Below are 23,128 nucleotides of genomic sequence, written 5' to 3'. Positions count from 1 at the left end.
GTTAACATGCTCACTGCTAACCAAAAGGTTGAAGGTTAGTGTTTATCCAGAAATGCCTTAGAAGAAAGACCTGGAGATCTATTTCCAAAAACTGAAAACCCTGTGGAGCACAGTTCCACTCTAGCATAATAGAGTTGCCAGAGTTGACTTGATAGTAAATGATTTTTTGCTTCATCTTCAGACTCCCTGAAGTTGGGCTGTGATGTCATGAATACCACACAGGCAGGTCAAACATAGTTGAAAACCCCTGATTCCTGAGTTTGTTCAGAATAAAGCTAGAGAGTAACTGTCCATAATGATGTTACTTAGGTTTAAATACATATACAAATGAGCATAAGTGCAATCACCTTGCTCCTTTACTAAAACCCTAATAAGGTAATATTGGCCTGTCATGTGGGTGTCCTGTAGTCCAACCAGCGTTAGCAAATATACTCTGCTTAGTTATATAAAGTTAAACAGAAGGTAAAATTTCACTTGCCTCCTACTCTGTTTTCTCTTGCAGGTGTTGTTCAAGCTTCTCCTTGGCAGTGCTAAGTTTGGAGAAGCGGCCTTATTTTTGTCCATTTTGGGTGTGTTTAACATCCTCTTCATCACCTGTATTCCTGTCATTCTTTATTTCACCAAAGTGGAATACTGGAGCTCTTTTGATGACATTCCATGGGGAAACCTTTGTGGATTTTCAGTTCTCTTATTGAGTAAGTGGCTGCCACCATATTGGAATCCCCCCAAAGCAATGACTGACAGCAGAATCTGCTCAAGGGGAATTTTAGAAAGCTGTACTTTTGAGGAGAAAATAATTTATTTTCATCAAGTTCCTGCTGTTTTTCCAATTTATTGTGTTATACACAGTAAAGTCTTTGTAATGACAACACTGGATTCTAACTTCAGAACCAGAATCATGTACTGGTAACAAGGCTCAAAGCCCAATGTGCTGAAAATCACCTACTAATAAATTCCTTCTAGCTGCTGAGGAATTGTTAAATACAGAGCTCTTAGAATATTGTTTGGTAAATGTCAATGTACAATTTATATTATCAATTATCATTATTATTAATAGCATCATAATCACCATCATCACTTCACAGTGATATCAGGCTAGTGCTGGGGAGAAAAGCAACCCAGTAGGGACCTCACTCAGTTTCAGTCTGAAAACAAATCCCAAAGCTTTTATTAGTACAGTCTTTGCAGAGCCATCACTAGCAACAAAGAGCACAATGAAGATGGCCACAGTCCCCTTTTCAAGTGCCTTCCCACTGGCTACTTTTTCTGAATTTCCTTCCCTTTCTTCAAAGCTCAGGGAAGAAAAGAGAGGCTGAGTATTCAGTGTTTGCCCCTGGTGCCCAGGTTCTGGAGCCCTTGGAGGAACCCTGAGTTCATTCTTTGTTTCTAGAACTGAATCAGCAGATGACAACTGAAATTCATATGACTCTAGTCTCACCAGAGGCACTAGAGTCAGATAACCTAGAGATGAGATCACATTTAGGGCCAGTCATAAATAACATAAGGAGAATATATTCAGATGCAAAGAAAGTTAACCATCTTTTTATTCTTTATTTCAGCATTCAATATTGTATTAAATTTTGGAATTGCTGTTACATATCCTACTCTGATGTCTCTTGGAATTGTCCTCAGTGTACCTGTGAATGCAGGTAAACTTTCTGTATCTCTTTATTAAAACACACACACACACAAGCTCTCACATATCCACTGATACACACACACACACACACACACACACATATATTCTTGCTATGCCTATTATAAAACACAGCCTAAACCTTCTGCAAAGAAAAAAAAAACATTTGGGTAAAATACTCGTTATGATTATATATGCAATGTTTTTTTCATAATGAACTTGTTTTCATTTCTCCACCAAGGTACAGAAAGTCTAAAGCAATCTTAGTTCTAACTAGTGTGAGGATCAGTGATGAATGTATTATAGATAAATATAGAAAACTATGTAGCAAAAAAAATAATAATAATTTTTTTTTATTATTTCTGATCATTTGCATTCCAGACAAAAAGAGAACACTGTCACTCTCACTTTGTAACATTCTGATGCTCACCATTGGCATACTGAGATTCCGTTGCTCCATTGCTCCATTGGGCATCCCAAGGCCATCTCTCTGGGCTTCACTTATCTTTCCTAAAAATCAGTTATAGTAACAGTCCTTGATGGAGTCCCTGGTGGTGCAAATGGTAAATGCACTCAGCTGCTAACCGAAAGTTTGGATATTTGATTCAACCCAGAGACACTTTGGAAGAAAGCCCAGGTGGTCTATTTTTGTAAAATCAGCCATTGGTAACCCTATGGGGCACAGTTCTACTCTGACACTACCTTGAGTCAGGGTTGATTCAATGAGAATTGGCACTGGTTCATACTTACCCTTGATACTTTGGTTGCCATGAGAATCAGTGACTTTCTGGGGAGAAAAAGTTGTCAGTGATGTAGAAAAATGTTTACAAACTGAAGAACCATAAACATAACTTTGCTCTGTCTTTTTAAAGAGCAAATGAGCCATTAGCTTAGTAACTCAAGATCTCACTATAGTCCACCAGGGGCTTGTGATCAGCACATACAATTGATAGCTTTTCCAAAAGCTTGCCATCACCTGCCCATCATCAACCTCCCTCTTTCTAGATCATTCTGGGGTGAATTTTTTTTTTCCCAGAATGCCCATGCATCCTACCTGACCCCTGTACAGCCTGCCTCAGGCCAGAGAAAGGCATATGCATCACTTCTCTCCAGAGCACGCCCCAAAGCTCTCCTGTACCTGGCACAGCAGGTTCCATTTCTATCTCCTTAATCCTCCCACATCCAGGCCACTAGAGGATTAGCCTCCATGGAATAGCAAACCCATATCCTGTTAAATAGTCCTGGCAACATGAGCAAAGCAGCTCTCAATGTGCCTAAGCCCATGCCATGTGTTAGTCCCTCACCCCTCACATTCCACAAGTTTCTGCAGGCCCCCCATGACCCACAGCCTTCCCCAGTAGGAGGAGGGTGTCATGAAAGTGATGTGAAGAGGACACAAAGGCTGGGGCAGGAGACAGAAACCATGCTTGAGCCCAGCACTACCACTGCCTATCAGGAAGACCATGGTTCCAGCTCCTCATGACTCTGGGCCTTTGATACAACTAAAATGAGGCTAGTACCTACCCTCACTACTTCGGTTAATATGAAAACCAAATTAAGCAATCTGTAAGACAGGCTTTCAAAATGCATCAAGTCCTGAACTCTGGGAGAACTGGTAAAAAGTTACCCACCCTCTAATTTCCAGATATCGCAGGCTTTTGAAACCCTTTTTGAGCCTTTTTGATTGGAATACTGAAAACAGAGTGTAGCATGAACTCACTCCTGTGGAACATTTACACCAGGTAGATACAACCCTTAAAACAATCAGTCATTGGAGATCAGAAGGGCAGTATTTGCACAGGAAGATAGCTCAAGGGGCAGGAATGCAAAGGAAAGCAGACATAGGGAAGAGGTAACTATAGGGAGGATGTGGGAAGGGAGTTGTTACATTGTGGGTATTTCAGGAATACTTTAATTTTTAATATGGGCATGATCTGTTTCAAGTCAATGTCATGAAATAAACCGTGTATGAACTGCTCTATGGAAAATGAATTTCCTCTGGAAAATTTCACCCAAATCACAATAAAAATTAAAAAAAAGAAGAAGAAGAAGAAACTCCATGCGACAATCCTACTCTTTCCTATAGGGTTACTATGAGTCCAAAAAAGAGAGAGAGAGAGAGAGACAGTGGTATTGTTTTCTTTCTGTTTGGAATGCAAATCACTGGGCACAGCTATGCTGCTGGATTCTGATATATTAGAGGCTGCTTCACAGAGGTGAGTGGAAAACTTTTGATAGGATGGTTCACAGAACAGGGATTAAGTAGCCTGGTGGCTCCCCAATTTGCTGAGGCTTAGGATTCATTCTCTATAAATTAAGAGAGCTATGGAAGGGCCCAGCTTGCCAAGAATATATTCTAGAAAAATGACTTATCAACACACTCCTCCTACATTTTAGCATGTGCTTAATTTACATTCACACAGCATTCTTATTGCTAGAAGGCATATTCCAGATAGTTCTTGTATAGAATTTTAGTTTGAACAATTACATTACCAGATGTTTGAGAGATAACCAGAATTATTTCTTATTATTTACCTACAACACAAGAGATTTAATAATGTGTTAAAGGAAGGAATCAAATTGAATTCTTGATTGGAGAAGAGAAGCACAACTCTGCTAATTATCTAAATCTTGTGAGCAGAGTCATTTAGGATCTTCCTGACATCTCTCCCTAGTGCAAGTCATTTGATGTACTTTACTTGATGAATATCCCTATCGGTTAACCCAACAGATCATGCCCATATTAAAAATTAAAGTATTCCTGAAATATAGTGAGATAAAAGGGGCATCCTAATTCTACTAAAAGAGCCCTGGGGTGCAATGGTTGAGTTCTCAGCCGCTAAGCTGGTTGGCAGTTCAAACCTATACAGCAGCTCAGTGTAAGGAAGACCTGATTATCTGCTTCTGTAAAGATGACAGCCAAGAAAACCCTATGGGGCAGTTCTATTCTGTCACCTGAGGTTGCTAATAATCAGAATGGACTCAGCAGCACCCAAGAACAACAAATTCTACTAAAAGGACTACTATAAAAGTGTCTTTTATATTCAAGTTACCTCTTTTCCCTCTTTTTCTTTGCCCAAGCTCTAAATGAGATGAAAATGGTCAGATTCAGGAAGGGAGATATAGGAGGGAAGGAAGCAGGAGAAAGTAAAGGAAGATGAGGGGGAAAGACAGGACCAGACACAGCTTGGTTAGAAAAATAACCCTCATGGGTGAAGAACTGGTGGACAGTTGTCTAGTAAGTCAGTTTTAAAAAATGCTTTAAAGTTTGCAAACTCTCTTTAACACGATATAAAATAAAAAGCAATCTATTTCTCTTTTGTGTAGAACACAGGTTCCAAATTTGTTAGGTTTGGCTTGGCTTATAAAAAGAAAAAGGAAAGAAGCAAGCCTTACTAACACCACACTGTGATCTTTTAGCTATTAACACAATGGATGGTCTAGATGTTTATTAACTGACATAAATCCTGTTTCTCATTTTGTTCCCCACCTGATGGAGTCAGGAATGACCATGTGCCCCTTGGCCCTTTAGTATACTTTAATAGATGATGGGTGATATTAGAACCTATATTTTTTAAATTTTTTATTGTGATTTGGTTGAAACTTTACAAAACAAATTCATTTTCTATACAGCAGTTCACATATACTTTGTCTCATGACATTGACCGCAATTTCCCACAATGCAACAATTCTCTTCCCACATCCTCCCCATAGTTACCTCTTCCCTGTCTCCTTCCATCCCATGCATTTCTGCCCTCTGAGTTGTCTCCCTGTGCATACACAGCATTTCTATTCTCCCATGATTGATGTCTCCAAGGAGCATATCTACCAAATGTAAATGTTCACCTCATATGCCTGTCTTTTGTTTGGCTGGAAGCCACAGGAGTGGCTTTAATTTCAGATCTGAAGGGCAGCTAGGGGCCATAATCTCGGTGATTTCACCAGGCTCTATCAGACAGCAACCCTGGTCCTTTTTTTTTTTTTTTTTTCATTTTGAGCTTTGTTCCACATTGTTCTCCTACTCTATCCAGGATCTCCTGCACTGATCCCCTTCTGAGTGGCTGACAGTGGTAGCCGGGCACCATCTAGTTCTTCTGGTCTCATATTCATATAGGCTGAGGATTGCATGGTGTACCAGTCCCTGGGACTAATTGATTCCATTTGTCTTTGGTTTTCTTCATTATTCTCTACTCTGGACAAGGAGAGACCCATCTTTGCATCTAGATGGCCGCTTGCAAGCTTTTAAGATCCAGGTCACTACACACCAAAGTAGGATGAACAATATTTTTGTGTAGTATGTTATGACAATTGAGCTTGATGTCCCCTATGACCATGGTCCTGAGCCCACAGGTCCAACTACTCGCTCCCTCTGGGTGCTGGCTGTGGCCAAGAAGTGACCAAAACTTTGTCCCTTATTAGCTCCACTATATACCTGGAAAGAAGGAAGATGGGGCAATCTACTTCCTTAGTGATACTGCCTCAGAAACCCAAGGAGGGGTCGCTATGATTCAGGTCTGACTCGACGGCACATAATAATAACAACGTATACCTGGAAACTCTTACAGAACATACATATACCCTTGTAGAAAAATTGTCTGCCAACTCTATACATGGTTATGGGCACACTCCTCCCTGCATAGACATATCTAATCATAGAATCTCGTATTAATTAATGCCCTGGAGTGGAACCTCAGTGTATATTTATTATCTTCAAACAAACAAACAAAAAGTTCACATTGGTCTTAGAAATATATATATGCATATATTGTAAAACAAGGCTTCCATTTTATAAAAATAATGTATGTCAGTGTTGAAAATGTGAAAAGTACCAAAAGTATAAAGAAAGAAATAACATTTTTCATTATCCTGCCACTCAGAGTTAGCCCCAATTAAATTTTGGTATATTTTCTCCCAAATAGATAGATGATTGGTAGACAGATATATATATATAGATAGATAGATAGTAGATGGATAGATATCCCAAATTGTCCCTCATTTATCAACAAATTGATGTCTGCACTAAGATAGCTCAGTTTTTGGAAGAGAAATACAAAAGCAAGTCCTCATATAAGAAAGGCTTTATAAAGTTAAGGGTGATTTACTAGAAGCAACCTCAACTCACCTGAAAAAAAATCATACCAAAGAAGAGTACAGAGTACAGAGTAGTCAGAAAAGACAGCTAGCCCTCCAGGCACAAAAGGATGCTTAAGGCCCTGCCCTCTCTGTAAGGGACACTCATCTTCCCTCTGGGATAATGAGAGCTCTCTTTCTCATTTAGTTGTTGATCACTACACGAGTAAGATAGTCTTCAACGGAGTCCGAGTCATCGCCATCATCATCATTGGCCTAGGCTTCCTCCTCCTGCTATTGCCAGAGGAGTGGGATGTTTGGTTGATTAAGCTGCTCACGCACCTCAAAGTAAGGAAAAAGGAGGAGACTGGTGAGGGCAGCGCAGACCTGGGCTCAGGACTCCAAAGCAAGAACCGAAGAACTCGCCCTTCCTTTGCCCACTAATGTCATCCCTCCAGAACTCTGTGGTGATTCCCTTATGTTAGTGATTTGGAGGCCTTTTCCCAATAGAAAGAGTGTGAGGGTGGTGAGGTGTACATACCTGTACAGTTTTGGTAACCTGCAGTAAGTTATATGGTATTTATTGGCATGTCCAATATGCTTGCACTTTTTCCACATCAGACCTTTCAGTTAAGGGTACCATTTCAATATGAAAGAGAGAAAGAAAACCTCTCAGCTCTTTGCAAATGAATGTAAAGTATGTTGAAATTATCCTTGCATAGATTGTTTTGGATGACAGACATTCCTGACAAGCCAGGGCAAATGTTTTGAATCTTAGCAACTGAAAATTACATTGCACACTGTGATTATTTTTCAGCTGTGGTAGGTCATATTTTATTTTATACTAGAGCTGTACTCAATTTTAAGGAATTTCAATGAAGCAAAAGACAACTAACTGTAAATTAATCTGGAAGGGTGGATGGATGGGATGTGAGGAGGTGAGGCAGAGAATGGCAGTGGACATCAAAACCATCTAATAAATTAATGTGGGGATGACAATGGGAGGAAGACAGGCCTTGCACCTGGGAATAGGAAGGGCAACATCAGCCAAGCCCCAAGTGGCTTGTGCCCACATGTCTGTGTAAGATCATACAAGAAAAATTACAGTGCCTTCTACAGAATTTTTGTCTTTACCTATGTGAAGTGAGGTGACAATGTAAGTCACAGGCGCCGTCTTATCATTTAGATGTAGAAATCTTTAGAAACAAATAAAAAATATATGTGTGTACAAAAATGACAAAGCTAATGACCCATTTATGGAACATGCTTCATGATGTACAAAATGCATTATAAGGTAGACTATGCAGGGGATGAGTTGCTGGTTGCTTTTACTTCATGATCAAGATCAAAAAATTATTTACTGAATCTGTAAACCTTTTTATGAAACTTTTAAGCATCAGGTTTACACAATTTAGGTCTGCCAGAGAATTCTATCTGTGATAGATCTGTAAAGAGGGACAGGGGGTTAGAGTTTACTATTTTTGAAGTTTACATTGTTACATATGAAATGGAAAAATTATTTTGAAATGTTGTCATAATCCAATGGTGCATTCTGTAACCATGGAGTCTTTTGTCTCATAGGGGAAAGAGGCATCATGACCTGAAATTTTTAGCAAATTATTATTCTCAAATTCCATTATCTGTTTGGCCAAACAGGTTAATAAAATCTTTAAAAAGAAAATTGTAGTACTGTCTTCATGGCCCCTTTGTTACTTTGTCTCTACACTGGTTTTACTGTATTGGTCTGGAAAATGGCCTCATGGTGTTCTAATTCTTCCTCATCTCACTCTTATCTCTCAGAAGCACAACTCTCCTGCACCCATAAGACATGAAAATCCACACAAACCCCATTTGGTGGTTAAATTTTTATGTCAACTTGGCTGGGCCTGGTTGAGTGTCTGGGCAGCTGGATGTAGTATTCCCCATGATGAGATTGGTAATCGACTCCATGGTGGAATCTACTATGAGCAGCTGAGTAGCTGCCTTTGGGCATGTGGTCAGCTTCCTATATATAAGGAACAGCTTTGGGAATGGTCTCCAGCTTATGGCACACCTGAACCCTGCATGTAGCCATGTCGTTGTTCAGCAGCTGCCATGCTCTGCTGACTTTAAGACTTTTAATGGATTTGAATGATTGGCCTGCCATGTGGTTTGGTAACATTGGGACTGTGCCTTTTCACTTGTCAACCTTGGGCTTGTCGGTCTCAGCAGCCAGGAGCTGTCTGAGTGAAGAAAAGCCACTAGCTCCAGGGGGCTGGGAGCAGGTGGCAGAGCTGAAGCCCAAGGCTGAGGGGCTTTCACCCAGCCCCGAAAGCCTGGCAATTTGAACTCAGACTTAAAGCCTCCAAATTGTAAGAATAAACTCCTGTTTGTCCAAGTCATCCCATTTGTGGTATATTCCTATTAGAGCAGTACTAGGTAACCAGAACACCCCATCAAGTGAAGAAAAATTTTATTATAATGACAGAATTAAATTTCAAAAAATAAAACACAAGATGATCTGCAAAGCAACATTTCCCTTCCATTCTGGCTCTCCCACCCTGCTATTGTTAGTGGCTGTCAAGTTGGCTCCTGACTAATAGCAGAACAGAACAAAATTCTGTCCATTCCTGTGCCATCTCCATGATCATTGTCGATTGGGCCATTCTAATCAATAGAGTTTTCAATGGCTGATTTTTGGAAATAGATTGCCAGGCCTTTCTTTTTAGACCATCTTCATCTGGAAGCTCTACTGAAATGTGTTCAGGGCAACATACAAGCCTCCACTGACAGATGGGTGGTGGCTGTACATAAGGTACATTGTCTAGGAATTGAACCCTGCTCACCAGCATGGAAAGGGAGAATTCTATCCCTGAACCTCTCTCCTTCCCTACCCTCTGCTTAGCTCTGCATGTTGCTTCATATTCCCCTTTCATTTCAGCTTACACAGTCTCTCCTAAGTGACCCAAGTGTCAGCCTCAGTCACTAAACAGACATGATTCTCCAGCTCAGCTCCCCAAAGCTGACTGTTTTGTTTCCTGATCTAATTCTAGTTTTATAGATAATTTGGTTACCAGCGTAGTTTATGTGTACATTGCTAGTTCAGTCAGCTGAGACTAGAGGTTATGAGGTACAATGTCACTCATTGTACCTGTGGAAGGACAGGTTATCTAAAGGAGTGTGAGAAGACAGGAATTAATGAGTGTGGTAGTTAAGCTGGGTATCAACTTGGCTGGGCCTAGTTTTGAGTGGCTGGGCAGCTGGATGTATTTATTCCCTACGATGAGACTGGTAATCAACTCCATGGTGGAATCTACTAGAGCAGTTGAGTAGCTGCCTTAGGGATGTGGTCTATTTCCAGTACATGAGAAGAAAGCTTTGAGAAAGGTCTCTGAGCTTTTGGCATGCTTGGACCCTGCATTTGGCTGAGGCTTCATCTCAATAGGCTGCTATGTTGTCTCCCAATCTTAGGACTGTTAATGACTTGAATTAGTGTCCTGCTATGTTGCTTGACAATTCTGGGACTGTGCCATTTTATTTGTCAACCTGGGTTTATCAGCCTCAGCAGCCAGCAGCTGCCTGAGCTAAGAGATACCTCCAGCTTCAGTGGACTGGAAGCAAGAGGCAGAGCTGAAGCCCAAGGTCAAGGAGTTTTCACTGAGCCCCTAGAACTGACCCTTTGAACCCAGACTTCAAGCTTCCTAAACTGTAAGAGAATAAACTCCTGTTTGTCCAAGCCATCACACCTGTGGTATTTTCTGTTAGAGTGACCCTAGAGGACCAAAACAATGACTGTCTTTAGTAGTAGGCTTCCCTCCTAGTACACACATCTAGAGTATCTGCCCACTGCATACCACTTAGCTACATGGGTAGTACAGTTAACCTACTAGGCTGCTAACTAAAAGTTGGCTATTCAAATACACATAGAGGAACCTCAGAAGAAAGGTCTGGTGATCTACTTCCAAAAAATTAGCCATTGGAAAACCTACAGAGCACAAATCTACTCTGATATATATGAAGTCACTGTGAGTGAGTTAGGATCACTGTGACTCAGGGTTGCTGTTAGAGTCAACTTAAGACAAAGTCCACTCGACAGGAACTATTAACTACGGCAAGGGTCAAAACCTGCAGAGCAGAGAGCACCAATGTGTCTGGATATATGCTGTGAGGCAGGATCCTCTCAGCCTCAGGGAAGCTGAGGTATCAAGAGCTTTGGGCCAATCACCACCAGTGCTAAATAGCCCCAGTGGGGCTCCAAAACACTTCACCTGGGGAGAAAAGAAATATCTCCTTTGTAAGCCATAGCATGAAAAAGTTGGGAAGTTGTATGCTTCAGCAGGTTTGCCTATGAATTTTATTCTCTCATGTATTCTCAGTGTAAGAAATATGAAAATAAAGTATATGGAATAAAAAGGATAAAACTCTATTTTCCTCTGAAGACATCATAAACCTGAGTTGGCTAGGAAAAAGAAATGAGTAAAATACCAACATCCTCTGAGGGAGTTATTTCCAGAAAGAATATAAACCCTCACACAGGTTTTCAGAACTGAGATGACCTGCAATGAAAGTGGAAGGTGCCCATGGACAGAAAATGCTAAAAATGAGTTCCTCCTGATCAAACTGTGGAAGTGACTTTGAGAATTGTAGACTCCTTGCATGTGATTCCTGGGGAATTGTCTGCCCTCTACAGGCTAGTCTGGGTAACATTAAAGAACTATTCTATTACTGGTACTTCAGTGTGCTTTTGACCAAGGGGGCAATAGGCAATTGCCCTCTGCAGTGTCCACCCTCCCCTTTCTTTCAGAATGGTGTCTTTTGGGGCCATATGGTGCTAGGAGAACAGCCTGGAACCCCACATCAGAGCTGGAGAAGCCTGCACTTACTGAGCCTTCCTGGACCCTCAGCACAGAGAATCAGAAAAGAAGGAAGTGTGGTCAGAGATGCACCATGCTGTATAACAAGCATGTTCCCAAACCTAGCTAAGGTTTCAGAACATACAATTACCTATCTTTGATTTTAAAAATAAAGGGCTTGTCCTAAAATTAGAATGTGATGGTGGTTGCACAACTCTGTGAATATACCTAAATCCAATGAATTATACACTTTAAATGGGTGAATTTTTATGGCAACAGAGATAAGAAAACCTGTTGCCATGGATCGATTCTGACTCATGGTGACCCTGTGTATTACAGGCTAGAATTGCTCCATAGGGTTTTCTTTAGTGTAATCTATTATTATTATTATTATTATTATTATTATTATTATATTGTGCTTTGGGTGGAAATTTACAAAGCAAATTTGTTTTACATTCGACAATTCATGCTCATATGATTTCACGCCCTGATTACCATCTCCTACATAACAAACTCTCCTCCCCTCCTGTCCCTGTGACTACCCCCTCCCTGTGTCCTTCTTAACTATGCACTCCTCTCTGTCCAGTTTTCCCTCTATGTGAATGCTGCCTCTCTGGTGTTTCATGGGTGATTGCTCGAAGGGGTGGACCTCCCTAGAGTAGGCGGGTGCATTGCCCTGGGGTAGATGTTCTGCATGTAGGTCTTTCTACTGTTGGGCTGAGAGCCAATCCATGGGAGTGAGTCCATTTCTAGGCCTGAAGGGTAACCCAGAGCCATAGTCTCAGAGGTTCCACCAGACTCTATCCCACCAATAATTCTGGTTATTTTTCTGTTTTTGAATTTTGTTCCACATTTTCCCTCACACTCTATCTATAATCTCCAGTTTTGATCCCTTTCTGAGTGGTTGGCATTGGTAGCTGGGCACTGTCTACTTCTTCTGGTCTTGGGTCCTAAAGGCGGAGGTCCTCATGATCCATCTTATCCTTGGACTATTGTTTCCAGGTGCCTTTGATTTTCTTTTCTCTTCTTTGCTTCAGATGAGAGGAGACCAGTAGTTGCATCTTAGACAACTGCTCAAAAGTTTTTAAGACCCTAGTTGCTAGTCAACAAAGTAGGTTAACAAGATTTTTATGTACTACATTGTGCCAATTGAACATGATGTCCCCCAAGACTATGGTCCTGAATCTGCAGGCCCGGTGATTCACTCTCTCAAGGTATTTGGTTGTCTCTGAAAAGTTACTCCAACTCTGCCTTCTGTTGCTTCTGTAATGTATGTGGCTAATTTTGAGCACAAGTGCATATGTAAGATGATCTTCAGCCAAATGTATCCTTGGTCTAGGGTATATTCCTATTTTCCTACCCTCACCTGATCTTCTCACCTGTCTATGCATTTATCCATAGCCTGGTGTTTAGCGTTAGTGGTAATTCAGTGTTGTGCATATACTAGTATTTGCCTCTGCTGTCTATATCTTATGTGCATGTTTCAGTGTCCTTCCTTTCCTCAATGTCATGATGCTGGTCACAGACTCTTTCCATACCATCCCTCCCCTCACCCAAATCAACATGTGACCCCTATATAGTCCAAAATGTTCCTTACCCTTCCTTCCCATCCCCAGTAACCAAAAAAGTGAACTTCCTCTCCTAAGTAAGGAAAAAAAAACCTTTCCTTGACTTTTTACAACAATGGGCTCATACAATATTTGTGCTTCTGTAATTGACTTATTTCACTCTGCATAATGTCCTTCAAATTCATCCACATTGTGAGATTATTTGTGTATTCTTCATTATTCTTTAATGTTACATAGTATTCCATTGTGTGAACGTACCATTGTTTGGTTATCCATTCATCTGTTGATGGGCATTTAGGTTTTGTTATAGTGAATTGTGCTGCAATGAACATGGGTGTGCATATGTCTCTTTGTGGCCTGTCTCTCATCTCTTTAGGTTATATTCCTAGCAAAGGAATTGCTGGATCAAATGTTATTTCTATTTTCAATTTTTTAAGGAAATACCATACCATTTTCCATAATGGTTGTAACATTTTGCAGTACCACCAGCAGTGTGTGAGAGTTCCCATCTCTCCACAACCTCACCAGTAATTGTAATTTTCTATCTTGTTGAACTTTGCTGTTATTGCTGGGCTGAGATAATATCTCGTTGTTTTGATTTGCATCTCTCTGATGGCTGAAGATCATGAGCATTTCCTCACATGTTTGTTGGCTGCCAGTATATCTTCTTTAGTTAAGTGTCTCTTCATGTCCCTTGCCCATTTTTTAATTGGGTTGTTTGTCTTTTTGGTGTTGAGGTGTTGAAGTTTTCTATAAATTTTGAAGATAAGTCCCTGTCAGTCTGTAGATTCTCTTTTTACCCTTTTGGAGAAGTCTTTCAATATACATAATTTAATTTTTGAAAGGTCCCAGTCACCTAAATTCTCTTCCACTGCCTGTGTATTTTGGGTTATGCTTGATAGTCTATTTATGCCATAGATTAGGGCACTAGAAACCAAAAAAAAATGTTGATGGATTCTGGATCGGGATTGCACTGAATGTGTAGATTGCTTTGGGTAATATTGACATTTTCACAGTACTCAGTCTTCCTATCCATCAGCAAGGCAGGCTCTTCCATTTATATAGATCCCTTGTAGTTTTTTATAGTAATGTTTTATAGTTTTCTTTGTATAGGTCTTTTGTGTGCCTGGTGTGTTTTATTCCTAAACATTTTATCATTTTGGTAGCTATTGTAAATGGTATTGTTTTCCTTATTTCCTTTCCAGAGGTTTCTTGGATGATGTAGAGGAACCCAACTGATTTTTGTATCTTAACCTTGTATCCTGCCACTTTGCTGAACCTTTCCATTAGTTCCAGCAATTTTTTGCTTAGTGTCTTGAGTTTTCCATGTATAGGATCATGTCATCTACAGATAGATAGTGTTACTTCTTCTTTGCCAATTTGGATGCCTTTTATTTCTCTTTCTTGCCTTACTGTCCTGGCTAGGACTTCCAATACAATGTTAAATAGAAGTGGTGATAGAGGGCAGCCTTGTCTGGTTCTCATTCGCAAGGTGAATGCTTTGAGTCTTTCTCCTTCAACAATAATATTGGCCGTTGGCTGATGTTTCAAGATATGCAGGAAACATGGGAGGCTGCTGACCGAAGACAGCTACATGCAGGGTCCAAGCATGCCAAAAATCTGCAGAGACCTTTTTCAATGCTTCTTCTTATATACTGGAAACAGTCCAGATCCCTAAGACAACTACTTAGTTGCTCCAGTAGATTCTATCATGGAGTTGATTACCAATCTCATCGCAAGGAATAACTACATCCAGCTGCCCAGCCACTCAAAACAAGGCCCAGCCACATTTACACACAACTTAACTATCATACTTGGTAAATGTATTGACAATTTAATATGTTGAATTTTAACTTAATATGTGAACTTTAGCTCAGAATTTTTTTTTATCTTATTGGGAAAAGAATACATATTTACTGTAGAAAACTAAGAAATACCCATAAACCCACTCACAAGTACTGCCTATGATAATATGAGGGTGAGTTAGCAGGCCACAAGCCAAGGCAATTCACTAAGAAAGACTTGAGGAATATCTCAGGAATTGTGTCCTCCTGAGTATAAAAGCAAGGCATGCATATAAAGTGGTTAATTGTATCTGCTCATCTGGTTTTGACCTGGTTTTATATCTTCACAGAAAGGCACACTAAAGAGGGTCTTTGCCATAAGAAAAAAATAAATTTAGATGGGCTTAAAAACCCCTAAATCCCAGGAATCCCAGGAAATCCCAGGAATCTTTAATATCTATTCTTAGCTGGAAATAAAAGACTAGCTGGTCACCTAATCCTTGAGCATATTGTATACTAATTATGTGGGAATCTCAGAGCCCACAAGACAATGTAGTATAGGACCTGATTTATACCCACCTGTCCAACTCAAGGCCACACAACAACAACAACATAGGCAGTTCCCAGGTTATGAATGAGATCCCTTCCAGTCTCTTTAAGAGTTTGTAAGTCAGTCAGACCAGGTGCACAAGGGTCTTAATTCTTATTTAGCCTTACTTTAGTGCAAGAAGGAGTTCTGCTGGCACTATCGTTAGAGAATTTGGCTGCATAGCCAAAAGGTTGGTGGTTTGAACCACCAGCCACTCTGCAGGAGAACAATGAGGTAGTCTGCTTCTGTAAAGGTTTACAGCCTTGGAAACCTTATGTGGCAGTTTTACTCTGTCCTATGGGGTAGCTATGAGTCATAATAGACTCAGTGGTAGTAGTTTGAGGTTTTAGGGCAAGAAAACCCTCAAATCCTTTTCAGTGATTTGAAAGCTACATGTACAGCAAGTGAAAGTGATTGTGTTGAAGAATTACTTGTGAGTAGGAGTTGGTTCAATCATTTCATAGTGAAAGCAAATTTATATAACATTTAAGCAGGGCTTCTAAGATGGTGGACCCCTCTCAAAGACAGCAGCTGACTGGCCACTTTAAATGTGTGCGGCTCTCCTGCCAATAATTCAATCGCATCAAGCTTCTGAAAGGGCTCACTATGCCTCTTACAAATCTCCCACTCCAGGGCTTCAACCCATAATTTCTCCCATTCTGGATAGTGTGAGGAATCATCCAAATAGTAAAATTCTAATATGTTCCTGTTTCCCTTTGTGGGCCATGACATAAACTGTTCAAAGCTCTGCATTAAAAGGCAAGCCTTTTTCTGTAACCTGGGTATAGCCACCACCATCTGTTCATTTGTTGTACTGTGGTGGCTTACAAGTTGCTGTAATGCAGGAAGTTATGCCTACAGTATTTCAAATATCAGCAGAATCACTCATTTTTGGAGAGGTTTTAGCAGACCTTCCAGGCTAAGACAGAGTAGGAAGAAAAGCCTGGAAATTTACTTTAAAAATTTATCAAATTGAAAATCTTATGGGTCACAACAGAACATTAATTTGCTTTGGACATATCATCATATGGAATCAATTGCTGAAGGAGGACATCATGTTTGGTGAAGTAGAGTGCCAGAAATGGTGAGGGACACCCTCGGTGAGATGGGTTGGCACATTAGCCACAACAGTGGACTCGAACATGCTAGTCATCATGAGGATAATGCAATACTGGGCAACGTTTTGTTCTCTTTTACATATGGTCATCATGAGTCAGAGGCAACTCTATCTACGTGGAGTTCCTGGGTGGTACAAGCAATTAATGCACTTGGCCGAAAACTGAAAGCTTGGTGGTTTAAGTCTTTCCAGAGGTGCCTCAGAAGAAAGGTCTGGTGATCTTCTAAAAAAATCAGTCATTGAAACCTCTACAGAGCACAATTCTACTCTGGCATCCATGGGATCACCATGAGTCAGAATAGATGCAATAGCAAATGGTTTTGGTTTATCTATCTATCTATCTATCTATCTATCTATCTATCTATCTCTAACAATATGTGTAAGGATGGGAGATGTACTATGTAAAAGTTACGGTTACACTAGCTGCTGTCACAAGCAAACCTCAGAAGGTTTAACTGCCCAAATGCACTCTTATCCAAAATACATATTCCTAACCATCAGACAGCTGTCCTCTGCACAGTGACTCAGGGATCCACTCTCCTTCTGTTTGGCTCTTCCATCTTCCAGCCTTCAGCTTTCAAGGGCTGATGCTCCTATCCATCAGGTCAGGGAACAGGAGAGTAGCACGTCTCATTTCTGCTCAACTTCCACTGCCTGTGGGTACACCTAGTGACTTGGAAGAATAGCAAGGTTTGTTCCTTTTCATTTGTTTATTTCTTTAGCCCTCTGCCCATCCCTTCTGGTACTTGCAGTTATGGAAGTTGTAAACCCAATGATATTAATGTATTGTTGTAATTATTTATCAGTATTCTCACATTCCATATGTTGTATGATTTCACCTCTACAGTGAGAAAATTGAGTTTATTTCATATCTCTCCTTATTCCTGGCAGTCTTCATAGGAGGCAATGTTGTGGAGATGCTGGTAGCCTAGCACTTGTCTAGAATTTTGCAAATAAACTGTGTGTAATCTGTAGGTTGACCTTCTGAATGGCTTTGTATTGTGTTCTATTTCCTCAGGGACAACACATGTATGTATGTGAATATTTACTGTGTGTTTTGATTGGCACATTTTTACAGCCAACTAGGCCATTTCTATTTTTAAAAGATAATTTGCTTAAATAAAGCATTCATGCAAACTAATAACTTCATAATAATTACTAATTTTTTGGAATGGCATTATGTAAAGGGGATACTGCATCGTTTAAAATCAGGAAAAATGTGTATCAGGATTGTATCTTTCACCATACTTATTCAATCTGTATGCTGAACAAATAATCCAAGAAGCTGGACTATAGGAAGAAGAACACAGTATCAGAATTGGAGGAAGTCTCATTAACAACCTGCAATATGCAAATGACACAATGTTGTTTGCTGAAAGTGAAGGAGACTTGAAGCACTTACTGATGAAGATCAAATACTGAAGCCTTCAGTATGAATTACACTTTAACACAAATTAAAAAAATAAATCCTCACAACTGGACCAATAAGCAACATTATGATAAATGGAGAAAAGATTAAAGTTGTCAGGGATTTCATTTTATTTGTATCTCCAGTCAACCCTCATGAAAACAGCAGACAAGAAATCAAACAACATATTGAATTGGGCAAATCTGCTGCAAAAGGCTTCTTTAAAGTGTATTTAAAAGCAAAGATGTCACTTTGAAGACCAAGGGGATCCTGACCTAACCCATGCATGTGAGAGATAGACAATGAATAATAAAGACCACAGAAGAACTGGTGCATTTGAATTGTGGTGTGGTGAAGAATATTAAATGTACCATGGACAGCTAAAACAAACAAATCTGTCTTAAAGGAAGTATAATTGGAATGCTCCTTAGAAGCAAGAATAGCCAGACTTGGTCTCACGTAATTTGGTCATGTTGTCAGAAGGGACCAGTCCCTGGAGAAGGTTTCATGCTTGGTAAAGTAGAGGGTCAGCAAAAAAGGGGAAGACCCTCAAAGAGACGGATTGGCACAGTAGCTTTACTGATGGGCTCAAGCATACCAACCATCTGAGGGTGGTGCAGGACTGAACAATGTTGCATTATATTGTACATAGAGTCACAATGAGTTAAAATTTACTTGACAGAGACTTCTGGTAAGATGGAGGAATAGGCAGACAAGTGACACAGACCCTCTGCAACAAAGAAAAGAAAAACCAATTGACAGAGATACAAAAGATAATCCTGGAGCCCTGAGCTTCAAAAGGAAATATACAGAAGTGGATTAGGCACCAACTAGTGGAAAAACCTAAATGAAGACAGTGAGTACAGAGACAGTTGGAGCTGCGGACTGTTAGCTACCCTGACGGGACCAACAGCCTGAATATTTCCAAGAGGTGTTAGGACCTGAGAATTGACCTAAAGATCATCCCTGGTCACCAAGGGCTCCAGGGATGACTGCTCTGGTGGCCTATGACTAGGAACGGAAACAGCAAGGAGGGAGACACCTGAGCTCTTGACTTTCTGCTGTCCAGAGGGCACAGCCATTTTGATTGTTTACATATGGCAGCCATTTTTAACATTTAAAGTGACTGAAGGTGCAGCCATATTGGATATTTAAAGTGACCGAGGGTGCAGCCATTTTGATTGTTTACACATGGTAGCCATTTTGGATATTTAAAATGACCAAGGGCACAGCCATTTTGAATGTTTGTAAGTGGTGGCCATTTTGGATATTTAAAGTGATTGAAGGCACAGCCATTTTGAATGTTTACAACTGGTGGCCATTTTGTATATTTAAAGTGACTGAGGGCACAGCCATTTTGAACCTTTACAAGTGGCAACCATTTTGAATTTTAAAGTGACAGCATTCTCATTTGGGAATGAGATTTCAGGGATCTAAGAATAGGTTCTGTTTGCCAAGGTCAGCAGGGACATAGGAGAGACTGACAACAGGAAAGGAGACAGGTGGTGAATGTATAAGTACTGTCAAATAGTGAGAAGAGGAGCACAGAACAGTACCCTGCTTGTGCAGATAACATACAAACAAAACAGAATGAAAATCATGAGCAAGTTACTCCAACATACAATCACCAATTAAATATAAACATAAAAATGCCACAATGCCTCAGAGACAAAAGAGCATCACAGTTTGCACAAAGAAGCAAGATAGAGCAGGAGAAACAAGGGACCAGGATACAGACCCAAAACACAGCCCTGAGGGAGATGCAGCATTGGAACTCCCTGATAAGGAATTCAAAAGAATTATATTTAGGTATCTTAAATGAATTGAGAGGCAGATCAAGGAAATCACAGAGAAAACCCTACAAAAATTTTGAAAGACAATACAAGAACAAAATGACAAAATAAATGAAAATTAGAAATGATACAAAATCTACACAGAAATTGAGAAGATTAGTAATAAATTTTCAGAAATAGATAAGACATGAGCAAAGGAGCAGAAGTGAATCAATGGAAGACAGAATTGGTGAGGATGAAGGCAAATACCTGAACACTTCTTTGGAAAGGAATCAGTCAGAAAAAAGATCACAACAAAATGAAGAAAGCCTAAGGTTCATGTGGGATACCATCAAAAGGAATAATCTACATTTAATCAGAATTCCAGAACAAGAAGAGAAAAATGAAACCATAGAGAAAATTGTTGAAGATCTGTTGGAAGAGAAGTTTCCTCGTATGATGAAAGATAAGAATATATTCATTCAGGAAGTCCAATGAACTCCAAACAGGATAGACCGCAAAAGAAAATCACCAAATCATATCATCATCAAACTCACCAAAACCAAAGACAAAGAAAGAATCCTGAAAGCAGCATGGGAAAAAACAAAAGTTACCTATAAGGGCCAACCAATAAGACTAAGCTCAGATTTCTCAGCAGAAACCATGCAGGCGAGAAGACAATGGGATGGTATATATAAAACACTGAAAGAGAAAAATTTCCAACCAAGAATTATGTAACCAGCAAAATTGTCCCTCAAATAGGATGGTGAAATTAGGACATTTCCAGATAAGCAGAAATTAAGGGAATTTGTTAAAACCAGACCAACCTTACAAGAGATGCTAAAGGGAGCCCTTTGGACAGAGAAGCAACAACAGCCAACAACAACTGACCATTAACACACATGATGACATAACCCAGACCAACCCAGCTATGGAAGTGTCCAAAGTAAATAAGCCTACAGGATTGTAAACAGGGAATCAGAGACACCAACTGGCAAATGAGGACAACTACAAACCAAAAAGAAGGAAAAAACTGTGTCGTTACAGAACTTCTAGATGGTAGGGAAGTCAAGACAACTACAAGATAGAATGGACTGTTCTAAACTTGGAAGAAAACTATAAATCACAGGGTAACCTCAAAGAACAATGATAAACCTTCACATCAAAAGGAAAAAGAGGACCAGCACAAATATTTAGCAAATGCTAAAGCAATAGCAACGAAAGAAGGGATAACATGATTCATAAACAAAATGAGCTCAGCATAGAAAATTACATGGAACAAAGAAATCAACACCACGAAAAAGCACATGACAAAAATGACAGCAACAAATTCATATTTGCTGATAATTATATATCTAGCTAAGGACTTGTCTCTAAGATTTATAGAAAACTCCAATGCCTCAACAGCAAAGGTATTAACAATCCAATTGAAAAATGGGCAGAAGACATGGATTCACCAAGGAGGATATTCAGGTGGCTAGCTAATACATGAAGAGATGCTTACAATCATTGGCCATCAGAGAGATGCAAATCAAAACAAAGAGATACTGTCTCACCTCAGCACTGATGGCAAGGTTCAACAAGACAGAATTTAAATGCTGGCGGGGATGTGGAGAGATTGGGACACTCATACACTGCTGGTGGGACTGTGAAGTGATACAAACACTGGGGAAAGCAATATGGTGATTCCTTAGAAAGCTGGAATTGGAGATATCATTTGATCCAACAATCCCATTACTAGGTATATATACTAGAGAGGTGAGAGCCAGAACAGGAACAGATATATTAACACTCATGTTCATTGAAGCATTATTTACAATAGCAAAAAGATGTAAACAACCACATGTCCATCAGCAGAAGGGTGAATGACCATACTATGGTACATACACATAATGGAATGCTAAGTAGCACTGAAGAATAATGTGGAGTCTACAAAACACTGCATAATATGGATGAACTTGCAGGACATTATGCTGAGTGAAATAAGTCAATCACAGAAGGGCAAATATAGTATTAGTTCATTGTTGTGGAGGGTCAAGGTAAGGTTTATATATGGAGGGAAACTTTCTTTGTTGGTTGCCAGGGGTGGGAGGGGAGAGGAGGGAACACTTTAAAAAAAAAAAATGCATTGACCCATGTTACTTCAGTTTTGTGTATTTCACTGTATATAAATTATATTTCAGTAAAATGCATTAAAAAAATTGACTTGACAGTACCTAAAAACAACAATCATTTAAAGCTAGACATATATAATCATGAAGGTACAACCTGATGATTTTCTTTAATCTCTGCTAGCAAGCAATTGTCACTTAGTGTGGGCCAGGTGTTTTTCTACAAAGCAGAATTTTAAAAAAATAAATCTTACTATCAGGAAGACTTTAAAGTCCAAAGCATATTTAAACATTTAATGATCCCAGAGATGGCTCACCTTAGGATATTATTGCATCAAACGTTTTTACAGGTTACTGTTATCTAAATTTTCTGATACCATTTCAATTCCTGCTTTTCTCTCTCTCTCTTTCTTTCTTTCTCTTCCTTTCCTTCTCTCTTCCTTTCCTTCTCTCTCTTCCTTTCCTTCTCTTTCTTCCTCTCTCTTCCTTTCCTTCTCTCTCCTTTCCTTCTTTTCCTTCCTTCCTTCTTTCCTTCTTTCTTTCTTTCATCCCCCTCCCTCCCCTCCCTCCCCCTCCCTCTCTTTTTCTTTCTCTGTTTCTTTCAGTAAGTTCCTATTTCAGAGTTCCAATTAACTTTCTGAATTATCTGTGAGATCCTTTGTCCCCCCTTGCTAATTCTAGGCTTTATCTGCCTCACAGCTTTTTATTTGTTTGTTTGTTTGTTTGTTTGTTTATTGGTGTGCCTAAGAACTTAAGAAAAATGACCTGGTTGATTCAAGATAGAGCATTAGGCAGATATACTACCCAGATCCTCCACAACAGACTTCAGAAATCAAGTGAAATGGTTACAGATGATAATCCTGGAACCCAGAGCTTCAAATTAAAGGATAAACAAGTAGATCAACCACCAGTTACAGCAAGAGACTGAATAAAAACAGTGAAACAGTGAACAAAGAGGCATGTGGAGCAGTGAATTGCCAACTGGCCCAACACAGCCCAGCCATTTTGAATTATTCTAAGCAGAGTTCCAATTGGGGCAGGAACCAGATAACCAGATCTACTCACCCAAAACTACACAAGCAACTACCCAGTGATCAGGGACCAGAGATGTGTGAGCTCCCCACTTACTCAGCACAACCTCCCAGTGATGAGAGACACAATGTCCCCACCTCCACCCATGATGGCAGCCAGTGAAAATCTCTCCACTGTCAGTGCTGTGCTGGTTTCTTTTTTTACTTTCT

The 23,128-nt window shown here is 39.9% G+C and overlaps 1 protein-coding gene across 1 annotated transcript in view; it reads left to right on the top strand.

The window, feature by feature from the left end:
• SLC35F3 (solute carrier family 35 member F3) overlaps positions 1–7,150 on the top strand; it is a 1,079,377-nt gene extending 1,072,227 nt beyond the window's left edge. Inside the window, exons 6-8 of the mRNA XM_007938509.1 lie at positions 503–695; positions 1,560–1,649; positions 6,915–7,150. Coding sequence (XP_007936700.1) covers positions 503–695; positions 1,560–1,649; positions 6,915–7,150 — 519 coding nt within the window. The remainder of the gene's footprint in view (positions 1–502; positions 696–1,559; positions 1,650–6,914) is intronic.
• Positions 7,151–23,128: the final 15,978 nt, after the last annotated feature.

Source organism: Orycteropus afer, unplaced genomic scaffold (genome assembly GCF_000298275.1).
Source record: "Orycteropus afer afer isolate SDZICR_OR568_19922 unplaced genomic scaffold, OryAfe1.0 scaffold00050, whole genome shotgun sequence".
In the NCBI taxonomy this organism is placed as follows: Eukaryota; Metazoa; Chordata; class Mammalia; order Tubulidentata; family Orycteropodidae; genus Orycteropus; species Orycteropus afer.
Note: the sequence above shows the minus strand (reverse complement) of the source record. Positions and strands in the feature narration are given on the sequence as shown.